General features: G+C 43.8%; 1 protein-coding gene across 1 annotated transcript in view; it reads left to right on the forward strand.

The window, feature by feature from the left end:
* LOC139208508 (anosmin-1) overlaps positions 1-15,727 on the forward strand; it is a 39,239-nt gene extending 23,512 nt beyond the window's left edge. The window contains exons 5-14 of the mRNA XM_070838213.1: positions 2,147-2,331; positions 2,702-2,831; positions 5,148-5,353; positions 7,110-7,254; positions 8,095-8,241; positions 10,708-10,796; positions 11,964-12,135; positions 12,576-12,796; positions 13,472-13,613; positions 14,617-15,727. Of these exons, the coding sequence (XP_070694314.1) occupies positions 2,147-2,331; positions 2,702-2,831; positions 5,148-5,353; positions 7,110-7,254; positions 8,095-8,241; positions 10,708-10,796; positions 11,964-12,135; positions 12,576-12,796; positions 13,472-13,613; positions 14,617-14,675 (1,496 nt within the window). The 3' untranslated portion in view covers positions 14,676-15,727. The remainder of the gene's footprint in view (positions 1-2,146; positions 2,332-2,701; positions 2,832-5,147; positions 5,354-7,109; positions 7,255-8,094; positions 8,242-10,707; positions 10,797-11,963; positions 12,136-12,575; positions 12,797-13,471; positions 13,614-14,616) is intronic.
* Positions 15,728-15,928: the final 201 nt, after the last annotated feature.

Raw genomic sequence — 15,928 nt, forward strand, 5'->3', positions numbered from 1 at the left:
CACAAGCGGGGAGAAATGGAGCGTTTCCCCCACTGAGATCGCTCTCAGATGTGTGTGTGGGTGTGCGTCTCTGTGTGTGTGTGTGTGTCTTCAGGTTAGGGTCCCCAGCCCATGTGTATGTCCCTAATAGAGAAAAACTTTTGTATTTGCGATCTCCTCTGCCCTTTTGATGTGTAACAAAGCCCCTTACTTTTTTCACTTCAACAGAGCATGATGCTGTTACACATCATCTACTGCTCTGTGATACTGTCTCAAAGATGTATTTGCAGAGGGATGCCTCAGTGAAATATACTGTGCACATATGGAAATGGATGGTTTATTATGTATTATGTATTAGTCTTTCGTTTCCCTATCTTTTCCTCTAGTTTCTCTCATTTTCTCTTCCCTTTGGAAGAAATAACACCACATGTGATGCAACCCAACTTGTTATACATGTTTTCTAATCAAAAGCAGTGCACAGTTCTGTGCTAACCTGTGAAAGAAGCTGCAGAAACTGCTGGGGGGTTACAAGAAAGAATATGTGAAAAATGTAGATGTCAGATTGAAATTAAAGTTGGCGAGAGCTAACCTCACACTGTCACAACAAGTCAGTCAGTCAATCGGTCCATCAGCCATGCCAAGTTCACAACAAGTCCTTGTGCTACAAGCAGTATTTGTAGTGCTTTCCTCAACCCGCTGTAATTAGAGCAGTCATTATGACAGTATGTGCGTGAGTATTGAGAATTATGTTCCTGGAGTGTAATTGTTGGCATGATTAAGACATGAATGGACGCCGTAGTCTTGATCGTGCTTCAGCAGCAGTTACATCATGGTTTGGAGTAAGCGTGTGGCCATTGAAAAATGAATGCTGTATGATTCTTGGACCAAACCTGACCCAAAAGTTATCTTTGGAAAGAGCAAGCTGAGAGAATGAGTGTATTCGTTGCCCTCCTACGTATTGCGTAAAAGAGAGGTTGTGTTGTGTATGCGTGGTTTGTGCTTCGCAGGGGTGCTCGTGTGACTTTTTGGGAAGATGAGCTAAGACGGAGAGGGAAGAGGAATGCTGCGGTTACCTTGGTGTTCATCATTGCACAGGAAATGTGACACGTTTGTTCGCACACACACACGCGGGCGCACACACTCCGAGCGTGGAGCTGTGAAACCACAGCACAATGACCCCCAGCTGTTAGTATGCAGAAAGCTGTTATCAGCGGGACAAAACAAAGTATTGACTCCATATGCATGTGGCTCAAGGACCCTCCTGCATCTTTCAGGATTTTATATGCATCAATCAATCACTTGCACATAGCCTGTATGAAGACTGAATAGAGATATAAGTAGATCAAGCACTCTGCATACAAAACGCAGCCTTGATTATGTTGTTTACCGACACGAAGCGCAGTAGCCTTGAGCGCGTGTTGATGCTGTTTATAAATGCGGAGCAGCAGTGGGCCGCTCAGCAGTGACAGAGGCCCAACATAATGCTCTGAAGTGCTAGGTGATTTATTGAGAACTGTGGGAAGTATTCAGCCTTCTCCTATACTTCCAAACTTGCTTTTCCAATCTCCATCTCATTATCACTGTGCCCAACGCTCAATCAACAACTCACTATGTCTCCACTGCAATAAATTCACTTGAGAGAGTCAGTCTGACTTGGCTGAGCATTTGGCCCAGACCTGCACTTAATAAATCTCTAATTTATTGCACATGGCCACATCGGCTTTGTCTGAAAGGCTGAATGTGAAGTGCAATGATGCAAATGAACTTTACATACAGTACATGTGTGTATGTTTGCACTGGTGTATTTTGTGTCTGCACAAAGAGAGAGAGAGAGACATTATGCGCACCATCTCACATACCTAAAGGCAAACTATGTGTATCATTACTAGGAAGCAGAGCTACTAAAGCACATCAATCTGGCCAGGAAATATTACTATCTGTCACAGTAGAAAGATGATGCTGTTGACCCACAGCATGTATTAAATCTATTGCGGTGAGGTCATGTCTCATTTTCAAATCTGTATCTGTCCAACTGTGATGGTGTCATTTATCTTTCCACCCAAGAAATGAAAACAACAAACTTCATGTTGAAGTTCACCTAAAATGTTCCGCACAGTGGTGATATTAACTCCAGTCACGGTATCGTCTTCCTTGCTTGCACTTTTAGGAGTCCCTCTGAAGCCGAGGAAAGAACTGGTGTTTTTGGAGCAGCCGTCGGGTCATCTGGAGATCCGCTGGTCCTCCAAGTTCAACATTTCCGTGGAACCCGTCCTGTATGTGGTGCAGCGCCGCTGGAATTATGGCATCCACCCCAGCGAGGACGATGCCACCGAGTGGCAGACTGTGGCGCAGGTAGGAATCCACACACCGACCATGCATGCTAAATACCGCAGAATGCCAGCGAGGTGGAAAGTTTTTGTCTTTAGATCCCATCAAATGTTGTTATGTGAATGATTCTTTTGATCAAACATTGAGGATTTGTATCACCAAAAAATGTCAGCCTGGCGTGTCCCAGTGTACCACATGCTACAGCTGTGAAAGTGCTGCTCTGCGCTGACAGATTGTTGCACGCGGTTGCACATTCCTCACAGTCACAGTGTCTTTGAAAGTTTGGCAAAGAGAAACACACAGATGACTGATGTGGCAGCAAACTCACATGGGGCTGTGACCCTGCGCGAACCCTGACCCCTGTGGTTTGCTCTCCCCCCCATCTGTCCCTCAGACTGCAGAGGAACGCGTCCAACTGGCCGACATCAGAGCCAGCAGATGGTACCAGTTCAGAGTTGCTGCAGTCAACGTCCACGGGACCCGCGGCTTCACTGCACCCAGCAAACACTTCCGCTCCTCCAGAGGTCTGTCTGTCTGTCTGTGTGTGTGTGTGTACTTATGCAAGTGTGTGTGGCCTTGCTTTGTGACTAAGTTCCTGTTTGACACCCACTGCCCTCCATTTGTTATGGTTAAGACCTTGGAACAGGTGGAGCCTTTGAGAGGAGTTTGAAACCTTAACTTCCTATCCGACCACATACAAACCAAGTGTATGTGGTGAATATTCCCTTTGCATGTCGGCCAAGCTTTTATTTATCACTCACTCAAAGACATTGTGTATTTTATTCTAAAAAAAGATCAGATCAGAAGTTTTCATCCACCTGCACTTTGCACCTTACATCCCTGACACTTTCTTTGAGTGAGAACTGAAGTTAAGTTTACCTTTTTGTGTGATTCATTCATAAACTGTTCAAGCTCATTGCTTCACACAGCAGCAGCAGCACACTGATTATGACTGAAATATGATTAGTAAAGCATACATATATCACTTCTGACAGACACTGCACAGATGTGATTATTTAGAGCTGTAAACACGTATTTAATTATTTTGTTTACCTACTTAGGCTGAATTGTAAATGAATGTCTCCCCTCCACACTTCCAACACATTTACCCAGTGAGCTAAGTGGAAAGGTAATTCATGATAATGGAAAGTAATGAGGAGGGACTGGGTGCACAGAACATTTCTTTTTAGTGTTGCAACCAGATCTTCATTTATGCCTTCAAAGGAGGGGTTTCCCCCACTTTACAGTCATATAAAATGTAATATGTCTGAATTAGTCAGGATATTGCAGGTTTCAAATGAATGCAAGTGTTGTCTTGCTTCCAGAGGGAGTGACGTAACGTAGGCGCGCTTCAGATCTTTGCCACAGATTAGCGAACAAGCTCTGATGGCATCCTGCGTCGCTGCTCAACTCCTCGACTCGGCACTTTCAATGCTGAGTGACACTAAATGGTTGTGTTGTGCGTCAGATGGCATTCGTTAAAGCAAAGGCCAGTTGTTGTATGGTTCCCAGGGATTGCAGGTTTGTGAAAATGATATTGAGTCTAGATTGAGTCGGATCTAGATCAGATACAGTGTGATGTTTGACATGTAGAGGCAAAGCAATTTGCCTACCAGTTCAGTCTCAGGCAGGCCTCAGTTCAGTGTCATGTAAGATGGTATCTGCATTGTGTTGACCGATTCACAGTGCAACATACTTGACCGAACTTGTGTTGTTTACTCATTATATGATATTATATGAAGTTGTTTGGTAGTAGAAGGCTGGCAGAAGTCCTAAGTACTTTCCATGTTCTGCCAAATACTAAAAACCTGTGCTAAATACAAGAGTTATTAGTGTGTTTAGTGGTGTGTGTGTGTGCGTGCTGACCTGTCCTGTCAATCCTTCGTCATACATTTACTCCCCAGAGCGTTCTGGATGGCTGTCAGACAGAGTCAGACACCAGGTGGGAAAAAGATTCTGCTGCAGGGATGGAAACCGATCTCCAATCAGACCAATCAGTGCCAGAACGCTGATAGATTGATGGGAGCTGTCATGGTTTTGATGAGCTCCTGGCCATTTTGTCAGGCCATTGTTATTTATATAGTTGGGCCATCTCATCTGATTGCAATTTTGCACTACTATACTTTGTTAGGGCAATTTGTAAGAACTGACTGCTTATTTGTCTTGCACGGCCAGCATCAGCTGGTGAGAGCCGATGTGTCCAGTTGTGTTTTTGGACTGGATTAAATGTGTTTCAGGTGGGAGAGGGCAGGGGAGAGAAGAGCCAACTGGGCTGTGGCATGAATCATTTTCTCATTACAGGGCTATTCCCTCTGGTCTGGCGTCTGGCATGTGGCCCTGCCTCTCCTCCTGCACCAGGCTGACATCAGCAGCCGGCAGTAGGCTGGGTCACAGCACATGCGGTTAGGTTCAAAACCAGCTTTACTCTGCACAAACACACATTAGTTAGAGTACAGGAATGTTGAGTGTGGAGCCAAAGTGAGCAGCATGTGTTTGTTAACCCCTGACCTGTGCTCTCGGTCCTGCCGAACGCTGTCATAGACGTGACATGACACCTGTCATAACATCTCATGGCAGATTGTCAGTGGAGGACTAATTACTTTACATAGTGTCATACTGGTCCCCCCCTCCTCAACTGCAACGCTAACCTCAAGTGATGAAAGGTGTCTTGGCCTCTACGTTCAACCTGAAATTACACCAGCAAGGAAACTGCCTCGGCCCAAGATTTGTCACATACAAGAACCAGAGGCCCTATTTGTCTTCCTCTCTAAATGTCTACAGATGTACTAAGATCTGTTTCCCACTGACAGTGTTGTTTCTTGTTGTTGCTATGTCCTCAGATCCATCCGCCCCTCCCAGCCCAGCGAGTCTGCGTGTCACCAACGTGACGCTGGGTGACGAAGGCCTCGTGACAGCCCGTCTCAACTGGACCCTGCCAGAGGAGCCTGATATCCCCATACATCACTACAAAGTGTTCTGGAGCTGGACTGTGCCCACCAAGTCGATGGTGCCATCCAAGAAAAAAAGGAGAAAGACCACCAACGGGGTAATCTTCTCACCCTGTCTTAGTGATGTGTTCTTTCTTCTTCTCTCCTTTTTCCTCTCCCTAAGACTCCAGATTCTCGTCCAGGATTATCTCAGCATTGTCTCATCTCATCTCAACACATCACTGTCAGTATCTGTGTAGGCCTGCAGTGGGAAAAAGGATAAACATGGAATAGGAGTTGCATTTATTTATACTACATGTACTTGCGAGGCTATCAATCACACACAGATTGATACAATGTGTTCTTCATTGTTTTGATTCCTTATACTGATGAAAGAACCCTTATATGCACTGTTAAGCTCTGAGAGAAAACACATTAAGTGTGATAAATAGCTCTATCTATGGTGATAAATCATGATTTCAAGGTCTGCGTTTGTTAAATATCTCAATTTGTGTTGTCCACATTTTTTTGCACTTGGTATTTTGGAGCTTTTTTATTCTCTTACCCAATTTTTGATTGTGTGACCAAAGCTATTTCTGAAGTGGTACATGGGTTTATTCAGTTTATTGATCCTGTTTTTGACACAGATCTCAATCGTTTCAAAGTGGAGTGGTTATATGACTGCATTCACAATTCCCATACATTTATTTTACATTAATGCTTCCAGTATATTTAAACTAAGGGGAGACTAACTAAAACAGGACAAAGCACGTTAAAAAAACACATGAAAAACATCCAAAAAACACTCTAATAACGACATAAATATCATGTTTAAAGGAAAAAGGCTATTGATTCCCACTGTTAATGCTTTGGAATAGTTTAGATTGCATACTTGAACACGCTGAACTATTTGCAGCCTCCCCATTTGCGGTCACACAGAAAGGATGAACACAATTTGGTTACGAAAGCTTAAACAAACAGGCAGCTTAAGCGCTCACAAAGTTAGATTTCATGACAACACAGAAAGCCACAAACTAATATTTTGATAGTATTGCATTTTTTTCTTTTGCTTCCACATAAGGATTATACAGTAATATATGCAAGCACTGAGTGAAATGTCACAGAGTGAAGCAATGGGTCCATAAGCGCATTTGAAATGAATTGACCTTATAGATAAATCGTATGACTGGGTCATTAACTCTCCTCATAAATCACGCGCTCCTAGATGCGACACTGAATAAATTTGATACTTAAAAGTTTTATGAGCCACTCGCACAATAGGTCCGGTAACATGTGACCTGATAGCACATATCCGTGGCTCAATATCCGTGCAAAGCATTTCATTAGAGACTCGAGCAGAAAGACAGATTGTCTAGACAGTCCACGCACACCTCTATAGAATCTTCTGCTGAATTAGTTTATGAAATGCATAGCAGATGTGGCACAGAGGACATAGAGGTGGGAGACACCAGACACCTATTGACACATGTACTACTGGTTTCCACTTTGGCACCTCGGGGCTTTGAAAGGAGCCTGCTGCTAGAGGAATGTCAAAACACGCACAGTCAATAACAAGAACTCATCAAGCTCACGCTGATGATGGAATGCTGCAAGTCAAACACAGTGAGGAAGCCCTGGGAGGCTCTGATAACATGGCTCCCTCACAAGGCCCTGAAGGCTATCTCCTCACCATGATGTCTTCCCCAGCTCCACATGTGTTGTTAATAAGCAGGGCTTTCCCACAGGCCCGGGTTGGCCCAAGCTGAGCAGAGCTGGAATTGCGACTGGGACAGTGACAGGGCTTTGAAAGCAGCCTCAAGTGGCAGCGTGGTATCATACAAATGCCAGCATGTAAGTGTTTTTATGTTGTTGCAGGCTCAGAGCTGGGTAGATCTGGAGGGACTGCAACAAAACAGCAGTTACACCGTGGAGCTGCAGGCTGTCACGTACTGGGGACAGGTGCGCCTGAAGAGCTCCAAGGCCTCTCTCCACTTCAGCACCACTCAGAATAACGAGTCAGGTAAACACTGGTACCAATTTTGTTTTGATCATTCGGCTGTCAGACTGTTTCTTAGGTGACAGTTTTGGTCTGAAATATCTCAACATGTACTTGATGGATTCGCTCTGTGAATTCATTATTCCCCAGACAATGTATCCTAATGACTTTGGTGAGTCAATGATTTTTCCTCAAGCACCATCGTGAATTTGGCATGTGTGGCTTTTGAGGGAAGTGTCTCGTCAGCTGTTGGTTGAAATTCATTGATTCGGACATTCGTGTCCCTCTCAGAATAAATTATGCTGCTCAAGTGATCTTCCGACTCTTCATCTTGCACCATCATCAAGTCAGAACCCACCTACCTGAAATCAAACAAAAACCCGGATAGAGCGGCGGTTTTGTGATTGCAGATGGAATTATCTGAACCAATTTGTGGAAATCCAATTTTCTTCTTGTTTGTTTGTTTTTCTTGAGAGTTGAATTTACCTGATTTACCAAGAGTCTTAAGGTCTTAAGTCATTGCAATTGCAAAAAGCAGGAACGGCCAAAGTGCGCTGACAGCACATCTGCATTCAGTCGGAGCTCCTGTGTGTTTAGGAAGCACAGACCAAGCCACAGTGCTATGAGTGTGTACATTCTAACCACGTATGGCTCTAGAGGGAATTGAACCTCTAACCTTGGCGGTGATAGTAAAGCGTGGACCCATCGAGTTGCACCGCATTTATGCATAAAGGACATGTTGTAAGTGCTGTGATCTTACAAAGAAATAATTGTGTTGCTGTTACCATGCTGGAGAGTTTGCCACAACACAGGCACTGTCGTGTCTTAGCTACAGCAGCAAACATTTCTCCTTTCTCTTCCCAGTCAAATCAGTGCTCAAGTCAAAGAAGGAGGAGATATCCCCTCCTGGTTCGACCATGGCCAAACGCCCCTCTGGCGCTCTGGAGGTAGGCACGCCCTTCTACCAGGATGGCCAACTGCAGGTCCGTGTCTACTGGAAAAACCGGGGAGGTATGCACACTACTGTATTGATTTATAGCTTTGTTACAGTCTAATTAGCAGTCCATTACGCACATCAATCACCATTACTCATTTACACTGTAATAAAGTGTTATGACTGATTCTCAGTTACTCAAACAATGGAAGATTCCTTTTATAAATGTGGTATCAGATGTTGTAAGTGGGATAAATGAAACAATGTGTCATTGTGAGAGCTGAGTAATGTGAGTTCTGGGCAAATTGGTGTAAACCTGCACATGGACTGGTAGAGCGGAGCCACCGTTTAGTAAAGAACAATAAACACAGAGAGCTGGAGCCGTGCGATGGGATTTATTGACAGCTGTATTTAATAGATCCTCGCCCTCGCATTAGTGTCGAAGCGGCCCATTTTGTTTTACAAGACCTGATGTCATAGGGAACAGAAACAGTTGTGGGTTGCAGCACCGCAAGGGGTTAAAGCCTATAGGAATGCCTGTCCCAGCGGCGTCCATTCCCCAAACCTTCTGTTAATACCAGAGTGGAAATATGGAAACCTTGAAAGCCATGCTCTCAGGGTAACCTGTCAAGTCCCATTCACTGGTCTATGTTATGTTACTAATATATGTCATCGCCTAAGCCAAACTCCACATCTTAGAGTCAAGAATGCAAACCCTGGCTGAAGGAGGCCTGGTGAGACACCAAGTGCTGAATCAGAGTGAGAGAGAGAGAGAAAGGGGGAAGATAGAGTTGGCCCAGAGCTGTTAGTGAGGTTGGCCTGGACTGAGAGAGCTGAGTGATGCTGACGGGGATCAAGCATGGCTGGGGAATCACAGTGTTGCAGAGCAGAGTTAATCCCGGTCCAGCGTCTTTTTTCTGTCTCTTGTTTGCAGTGCAGGTCTGCTGTGTGTGTGTGTGTATGTGTTTGTGTGTGTGTACCGCTCATTAGTCTGAGGGATGACCCCGGTTTTGACTCTTGACAACCTGTGTTCCACTATTGTAAACATACAGATGTGCAGATGGTCTGGAGAGTTGGAGTCTCTGGACATCTGGTTTGTGTGACAGACAAAGGGGACAGGTTAACTGAACCGCGATTCAACTCTCACTCATTGTCTCTGTGATCCAAAGCAGCCCGGCCTCTGGGTTGTCTCCAGCAGACGAAAGAGAACCTTACTGTACACCAGCTCAGATAATATATCGCTGTCTGCCCGACACCCAGACAACAGACAGCAGTCCGGCGGTGGCGGCACTTCTGAGGCTCGCTTCCAGTCATGATTTATCGAACACTGCTGAGGTTCTGTTCTCTACCTGATTTCCATGTCCTATTTCTTGTTTTACATACCACTTCCCCTCTCCGTCAGACCCGGCTGAGCATATCTTGTTTATTTTTTTCCCGATTTCCCGGTTCCCTGTAATTCCTCTCTTCTGCTTCCAAAGAGCTCAGGGGCTCCAAGTGCCAGATCTGTGTCTAAGCCTTCAAAGGACCCCTTTTATCTCCCCACTACAACCCAGGCCCCCGCCGTGGGGCGAACATAGCATAACTCAATTATTAATCTGAGAAGTATTTCACATATCCAAGCGACACAGTTGAGAATGAATAATAAATCCAGTAACATAAGATGAGGGTGATGGGCAGATAAACACTTCTGATGAGCTCAGGACGAGCTACTGTATAGTAATGAAGTGAATGTTGCTGCTGGAGTCTGCAGCTGAGAGAGCTTGTGTGTCCCGGCATGACCAAGGCTGCCACTCCACTGATGAGAATGCAAATCCTTAAAGTTGAAGCAGAAAAGTTTGCGCTGGGATTTGAGCCTTCAGCCAACAAAAGGAAAGGTTTAGGAGACAGGAAAGATATGTTAATAAACTAATGCAAAGATAAAGGAGGAAGTGCTTTCAAGTTTGCTCTGTTTTTTCCACAGATCTAAGTTATCGTGATCACCAATAATGGAAATAGTGATATCATATCTCAGATAGGGAAAGTTGTAATTCGTGTGATGCCCATCAGTTAATCATTTCAGCCTGTTGAATTGTCTTTTCATATGTGATTAATTTCAAGTTCAATGGGTACGGTGGTGTAACGTAACCATGTACAGTTACTCAAGTACTGTACTAAGGTACTTTATACTTTTTCAAGTTAAACTTTTATGCATACACATACATTGAGAGCAGTTCAGTGTCTTGCTAAAGGAGTCTTTGACATATGGAGGAGAAGCTCGGGGATTGAACCACCAACCTTGTGATTAGTTGCTGAATTGCTGTTTCCATTGAGGCACAGCTGCTTGTTACTAGTGACTTTGCTGATTAAGATTTCACATACAAAACCAGTGCAGTTTTTACAAATACTGTGATTATTCTAACTTATCGCTAATCATCTATATAAAGTAGTTACAATTGCCTCCAACACAGCCTCATAATAGTAATTTCTGGTTAAACTATGGATTATGAGTTCTTTCTTTGCTGTGTGATGTGGCATTTTCTCATCTCATCCTCCTTCTGTTTCAGACCCCACTGTGAGTCGCTACCACGTCCAGTGGATGCCGGAGTACTGCAGCCACAACGAGACCAGAGGACCCGAGAAGTCTGTCACACAGGTTAGTAGTCTCCAGCAACCATTTCACACACCTTTCAGCTGAGGGTCCCATCACAGTGTGTGGTGCACAGAGCTATGGCTTAATCAGCAGCTCTGCGCTATGCAAAGCACGCGTGCAACCTTTTGTCTGATGCTTAGAAAGGACAGCTCCGCTAAAGAAAACAACTCCGCAGAGTGAGCCCGAAGCCCTGGTGCGTTGGATTTGCACTGGGCAAAATCACTGGCTGTTGTTTTGAATATTATGAGTCAGTCGTGTGGTCAGGCATGTGGTGTGTTGGCCAATAAAACGCATTTACTTAAACAATGTTTCCCGGAATGGGGGATCATTCACCTCCAATGGCCCCAGCCATGCTTCTGCTTGGAGCCTTCTTTTAGGGTGCAGTAGGGACTGTGCAGAGGTGGGGAGACTCTGGGGGTGGTGTGTGTGTGGTGGGGGGGTTAACTGTTGGGGCTCAGGCTGATACAGGATGGCAGAGGCCTGGCAGTCAACACATTCTTTGGGGACCAGTGCTCTGGTTGCTAGGAAATATACGTCCATTTTCTATAGATCACTGGGAAGGATTCCAGACTTGTGCTTTTATGTGAGCACAGCGCCTCATTCACTTTTAATCAAAGCTGTTTCATATCAGAGAGAATATACTCACACCCTTTCTCAAGGGACTGCCTATTAATGTAGAACCTCTTTATTACAAATGCACGATCTAAATCCACTAGTCAGCGGGATTTTATTTTGTTTCCTCGAAAAGAGATGAGAAAGACGTTTTCTTTTTTTTCCTGTTAAAATCAATAGATGATTAAAGTTAGAAATGAGTTTAAGTGTAAGGCTGCTGCACAGAATTCATTAACATGGATTTACAGGGCATTCTCTTTTCAAATTACACATTAATTCTCCTTGGTTGCTGCTTCTTAATTAAGTTCTTGTGTTTATACCACATGTGGAAGCTATAAAAAATCATTTATATTGTAAGATGAAGAGAAGAATAGTGTTCTAACCCCTACCATGTGAGTGTTCAAAGTGGTCCTGTAATGTGGGGCATGTTCCTGTGGCCTGAGTGGGAATGTGATCTGCCCCGGCGCTGTGTATTTAATTATCTCTGAAGCTCCATGGGACCTGACCTGGGTGACATGTCAAAGTCATCAGGGCTGAATAATGTGTTTCTTGGCTCAGGAGAACTACATCAACCTCCCGGGCCTGCTGTTCTCCTGCAAGTACAAAGTCACTGTTCATATGCTGAAGTCCAAGAGACGCTCCAAGGACGAGAGCACCACCTTTCTCACCCCATCCTGTGCCACCATCCGGAGCAAGACTCACAAACACATCCCCTGCCCAGGGGAGGGAGGTGAGTATTGAGCTTTGATGTGTAAAGGGTATTTCTAAAATTGATCGGCGTTGATGCAGACACAGTAATCAGACTCTGCAGCACATTATTATCATGATGATATACAAAATCTATATGTTCTCAAAGCAATCGTTCAACAGATAGGGCAATACAGTCATTTGCTTCCGCCAACATCATTATATAATGTGTTAATTAGAGAGCTTTAGATGGGAAGGTTGGCTATTTTCTTTGTTTTTTATTCTCATTATTTTGTTTCCAGATGAGCTGTTTCCCCCCCCATTTAGTTTGTGCTAAGCTAAGCTATTTAGCTCCAGCATACATAGCAAGCATATGAACATGACACTGGTATAAATCTTCTCATCTAATTCTCTGCAAGAAAGCAAACAAGTGTATTTACCCAAATGTCAACCCCCTAACTGAGACAACCTCTCTCCTAATAGCCCCGGGGCTTCCAAAGGTTTTGGCTAAGCCAGAGAACCTGACTGCCTCTTTCTCCATCAATGAGGGAAACATCACCGGCAACTTCCTGTGGCGTGTGTCCAGGGTGGCGCCCCATCAGCGAATCACGGGCTTCCAGGTCACCTGGGCCGAGATCACCACTGAAAGTCGGCAAAACAGCCTGCCCAACAGCATCATCTCCCAGTCCCAGATCCTGCCTCCAGTACGTCTATTTTCATTAAAATAATGTTCTTATATTCTTACTCCCGTATTAGCCACAGAATAAAGGCTGTTCTCAAATGTTTCTGTAGACTACAGGGGCCGTGCTCAGCCACGTTTAGTCAATAAGTTGTCCCTTGCTGTAGGAGTTATATCTGTTCCATCTATCAACAGCATCCGTCAGAGGTGGTTATGATTTGAGGATAACACTGTTGTGACCTCTTTGCATGAATCTTGTGATAAGCGGTAGACAGACACAGGAATAGATCTGAGGAAGTGTTGTGTCCTGCTGGAAGTTCTCCTCCTCTACCTTTTCATCTGCCTTCACGTCTTCCTCTTTCATCCTATGTGAGAGCTCTGAAAAAGCCACTCTTTGACATAATCTGCTCCATCAACAACACGTTCCGCCTATCTGCACCTCCCAGCCTCTGGAGCTCGTCTATAAATAAAACCACCCACTGCACACTTTATCAAGCTGGCAGCGAAAAAGAGAGACAGAAAGCCTTATGAAAACAAAGTCTTTGTTTTTGTCTGTGGCTTGCGCAAAGACAGCTATGCAGCTGATACTCCCCTGGTTTACAGCCCATTCAAATTGAAGTCCTGTCAAATTCAAAGGAGCGTTCTGTTGTATTTCAACTGATTGCATGTCTTCTGCTGCTCTCCTCCCTTCACTTGGCAGGATCATAACTTGCTTGTGGTGTCCAACCTGCGGCCATCCACTTACTACAGACTGGAGGTGCAGGTCATAACAACTGGCGGAGAGGGTCCTGCCACTGTCAAGACCTTCCAGACCCCAAACGTATTACCAGTCATTCAACACCGTAAGTACTGCGTCACTGTCAGCTGATGCTATGTCATGCTACACGTGGGGTTTATGAGCTGTTCCGTAATTAACGCAGATGAAATCAAAATCTGTTGGATCTGCTCAGTGATGAGAACATTACTGTAGCTCTTCCATTTATCCTTAATGTAAGTTTGTGACATTGTACTTTGTTCATTTGCTTTCTTACAAGAGTTAGAGGATCCATCCCACTGTCATATGAGTGCAGGGAATATAAGGCTACAGCCAGCAATTAGCAGCTAGTTTATCACAAGAGACTAGAGATGAGGAGAAATAGCAAGCCTAGCTCTGTCCAGAACAGAATCTTTCTAGCAGCACCTCAGAGCCAAGAAATAGTCTTGTCCATATTGTTCCCAAAATGTCATACTATTCCTTAAAGCATGATCAATATATATCTTAATATCAGCAATGGATCACATGTGTACTTGTATGTGAAAGGGGGGAAACTTTCAGCTCACTGTTTTGGTTTTTCCGGCCCACGACTTAACTCTTTTGGTTCACTCTCACAGCTCACCCAGCACCAAACAGATAGCTCGTGAACATAGTGGAGCTCAAGAGTTACACAGTTCCCTTGAGAATTGGTAAAGAGCAAAGCCAAGCTAAAAGAAGAGCAGATATTGATCTCACATCCATCAGGTGTCCAAAAACAGGACTTATAAATATTAATGTTCGAATCTGTTGGATCTGTGTCAGTGCTTTGCTGCTCCCACGCTGCTATTCGCATCCGCAGTTTTAAGAAAAGATGCTGCGCTTCCGCCACATTACTTTGTGTTAGACAGCATAATTTTAAAGTAAAAAGACACAGTTAGCACGTGTTGTTAAGATCAGCAAAAAGGAGAGGATGTAAAAAGTATTTGTGACCTAGATAACAGGTCACAGTCTGCTAAGCAGCAGCAACAGTAAATAGCAAAACAAGCACATTTACACTTTATGAAAAAATCTATCTGATGTCTAACAGATCTCTGATGATGTGTGTTTTCTAGGACCTCGGCTCCGGCAGCACCACTCTCACCACCAGAAGCCGTCAGTAGAGAGACACTGAGTAACAAGTCGAAGCAGCCCCATTAGGGAGAAGTACCAGTGGCTCCCTGCTCCTGTCTGTGAGGGAAGGAATGTGTGGAACCAAACAGAAACAACCGACCCCCTTGCTCGTGAAACATGGGTCCATCTTCTCCAGGCTCCCCAACACATCAGCTATTCCCTCTCAGCCCCTCTCCCTTGACTGATACATGTCACCGGACGGGTTGGTCTGTACAGTGAAATTTATACTGCAAGGTCTCATATACTGTGTTGGTTAGCACACAGCTCCCCAACACATCCCCAACTCATCAGGAAATTATGAAATTCCAGGCAAAAGCAAGATCCAGGAACCCTTAAAATCGTTGTGATCCTTCTGTTGTTGTGCGCAGCGGCACGATTTGATTGAAATTTAAATTCTATTTAATCAGTTGATTCATGACAAGCAATTAGTTCATGGCTTAAAGAAAAACAATTATTCTGAAGGTGGTTAACGGTGGATGGTGGGAAATGCAGAACTTTTAAACATCTGTTTATTCATGACGAATGAAAAGCAGAAATTCATCTATTTATTTTGTGTTACCCATTAAAGAGGCGCTTAGGCATACAGTCAGTACTGATGGATAATGTAACTAAAGTCATTGTTGTCTAACCCAGAATATTTCACATAGTATGTTGCATGTAGTACATTTGATTTTTGAACTGTAAATAAATTACTTGCTTCAAATTGAAAGCTTGTAATGGTTTTGCATGACAACCGTTAGCATTCTGTTGGCATGAAATAATGTCTGTGTTACCTCTTTTCAGTATGTTAGCAATATTTCATTAACAGATTAACAAAGAATTATATTGGGAGTAATATGTAATGTTTATTAATGAAATTATAACTTTTGTGGAAATGATGAATTGTACATGTTCTTGGCTGTAGAAATATTTGTCGTGGAGCAGTCAGTGAATGTCTATATTTATTTATGTGTGTATTACAAAGTTTGGTTTGAATGTGTGTGAATGTGTATGTTTTGTGTGCTCTAGTCTCAAGTTTTTGAACCGGCAAAAAATCTTGTAAAGACATTTTGTAAAAATGGAATTGTAAATACAGTCTTATGTTACATGTTATTTTTCCATGGTAGAAACTGTACAAAATGCTAAGTAATAAAATAATCCTTAACCAGTTCACTTTGCTGTTTGTTTAATTGACGCCGCTGTGAGCAGTAAATAGACATGCTTCTCCTCCCAGAGCTCAACTATTTGGCAGTTACTGTTGCTTATTTTGGCTGC

Source organism: Pempheris klunzingeri, chromosome 10 (genome assembly GCF_042242105.1).
Source record: "Pempheris klunzingeri isolate RE-2024b chromosome 10, fPemKlu1.hap1, whole genome shotgun sequence".
NCBI lineage: Eukaryota > Metazoa > Chordata > Actinopteri > Acropomatiformes > Pempheridae > Pempheris > Pempheris klunzingeri.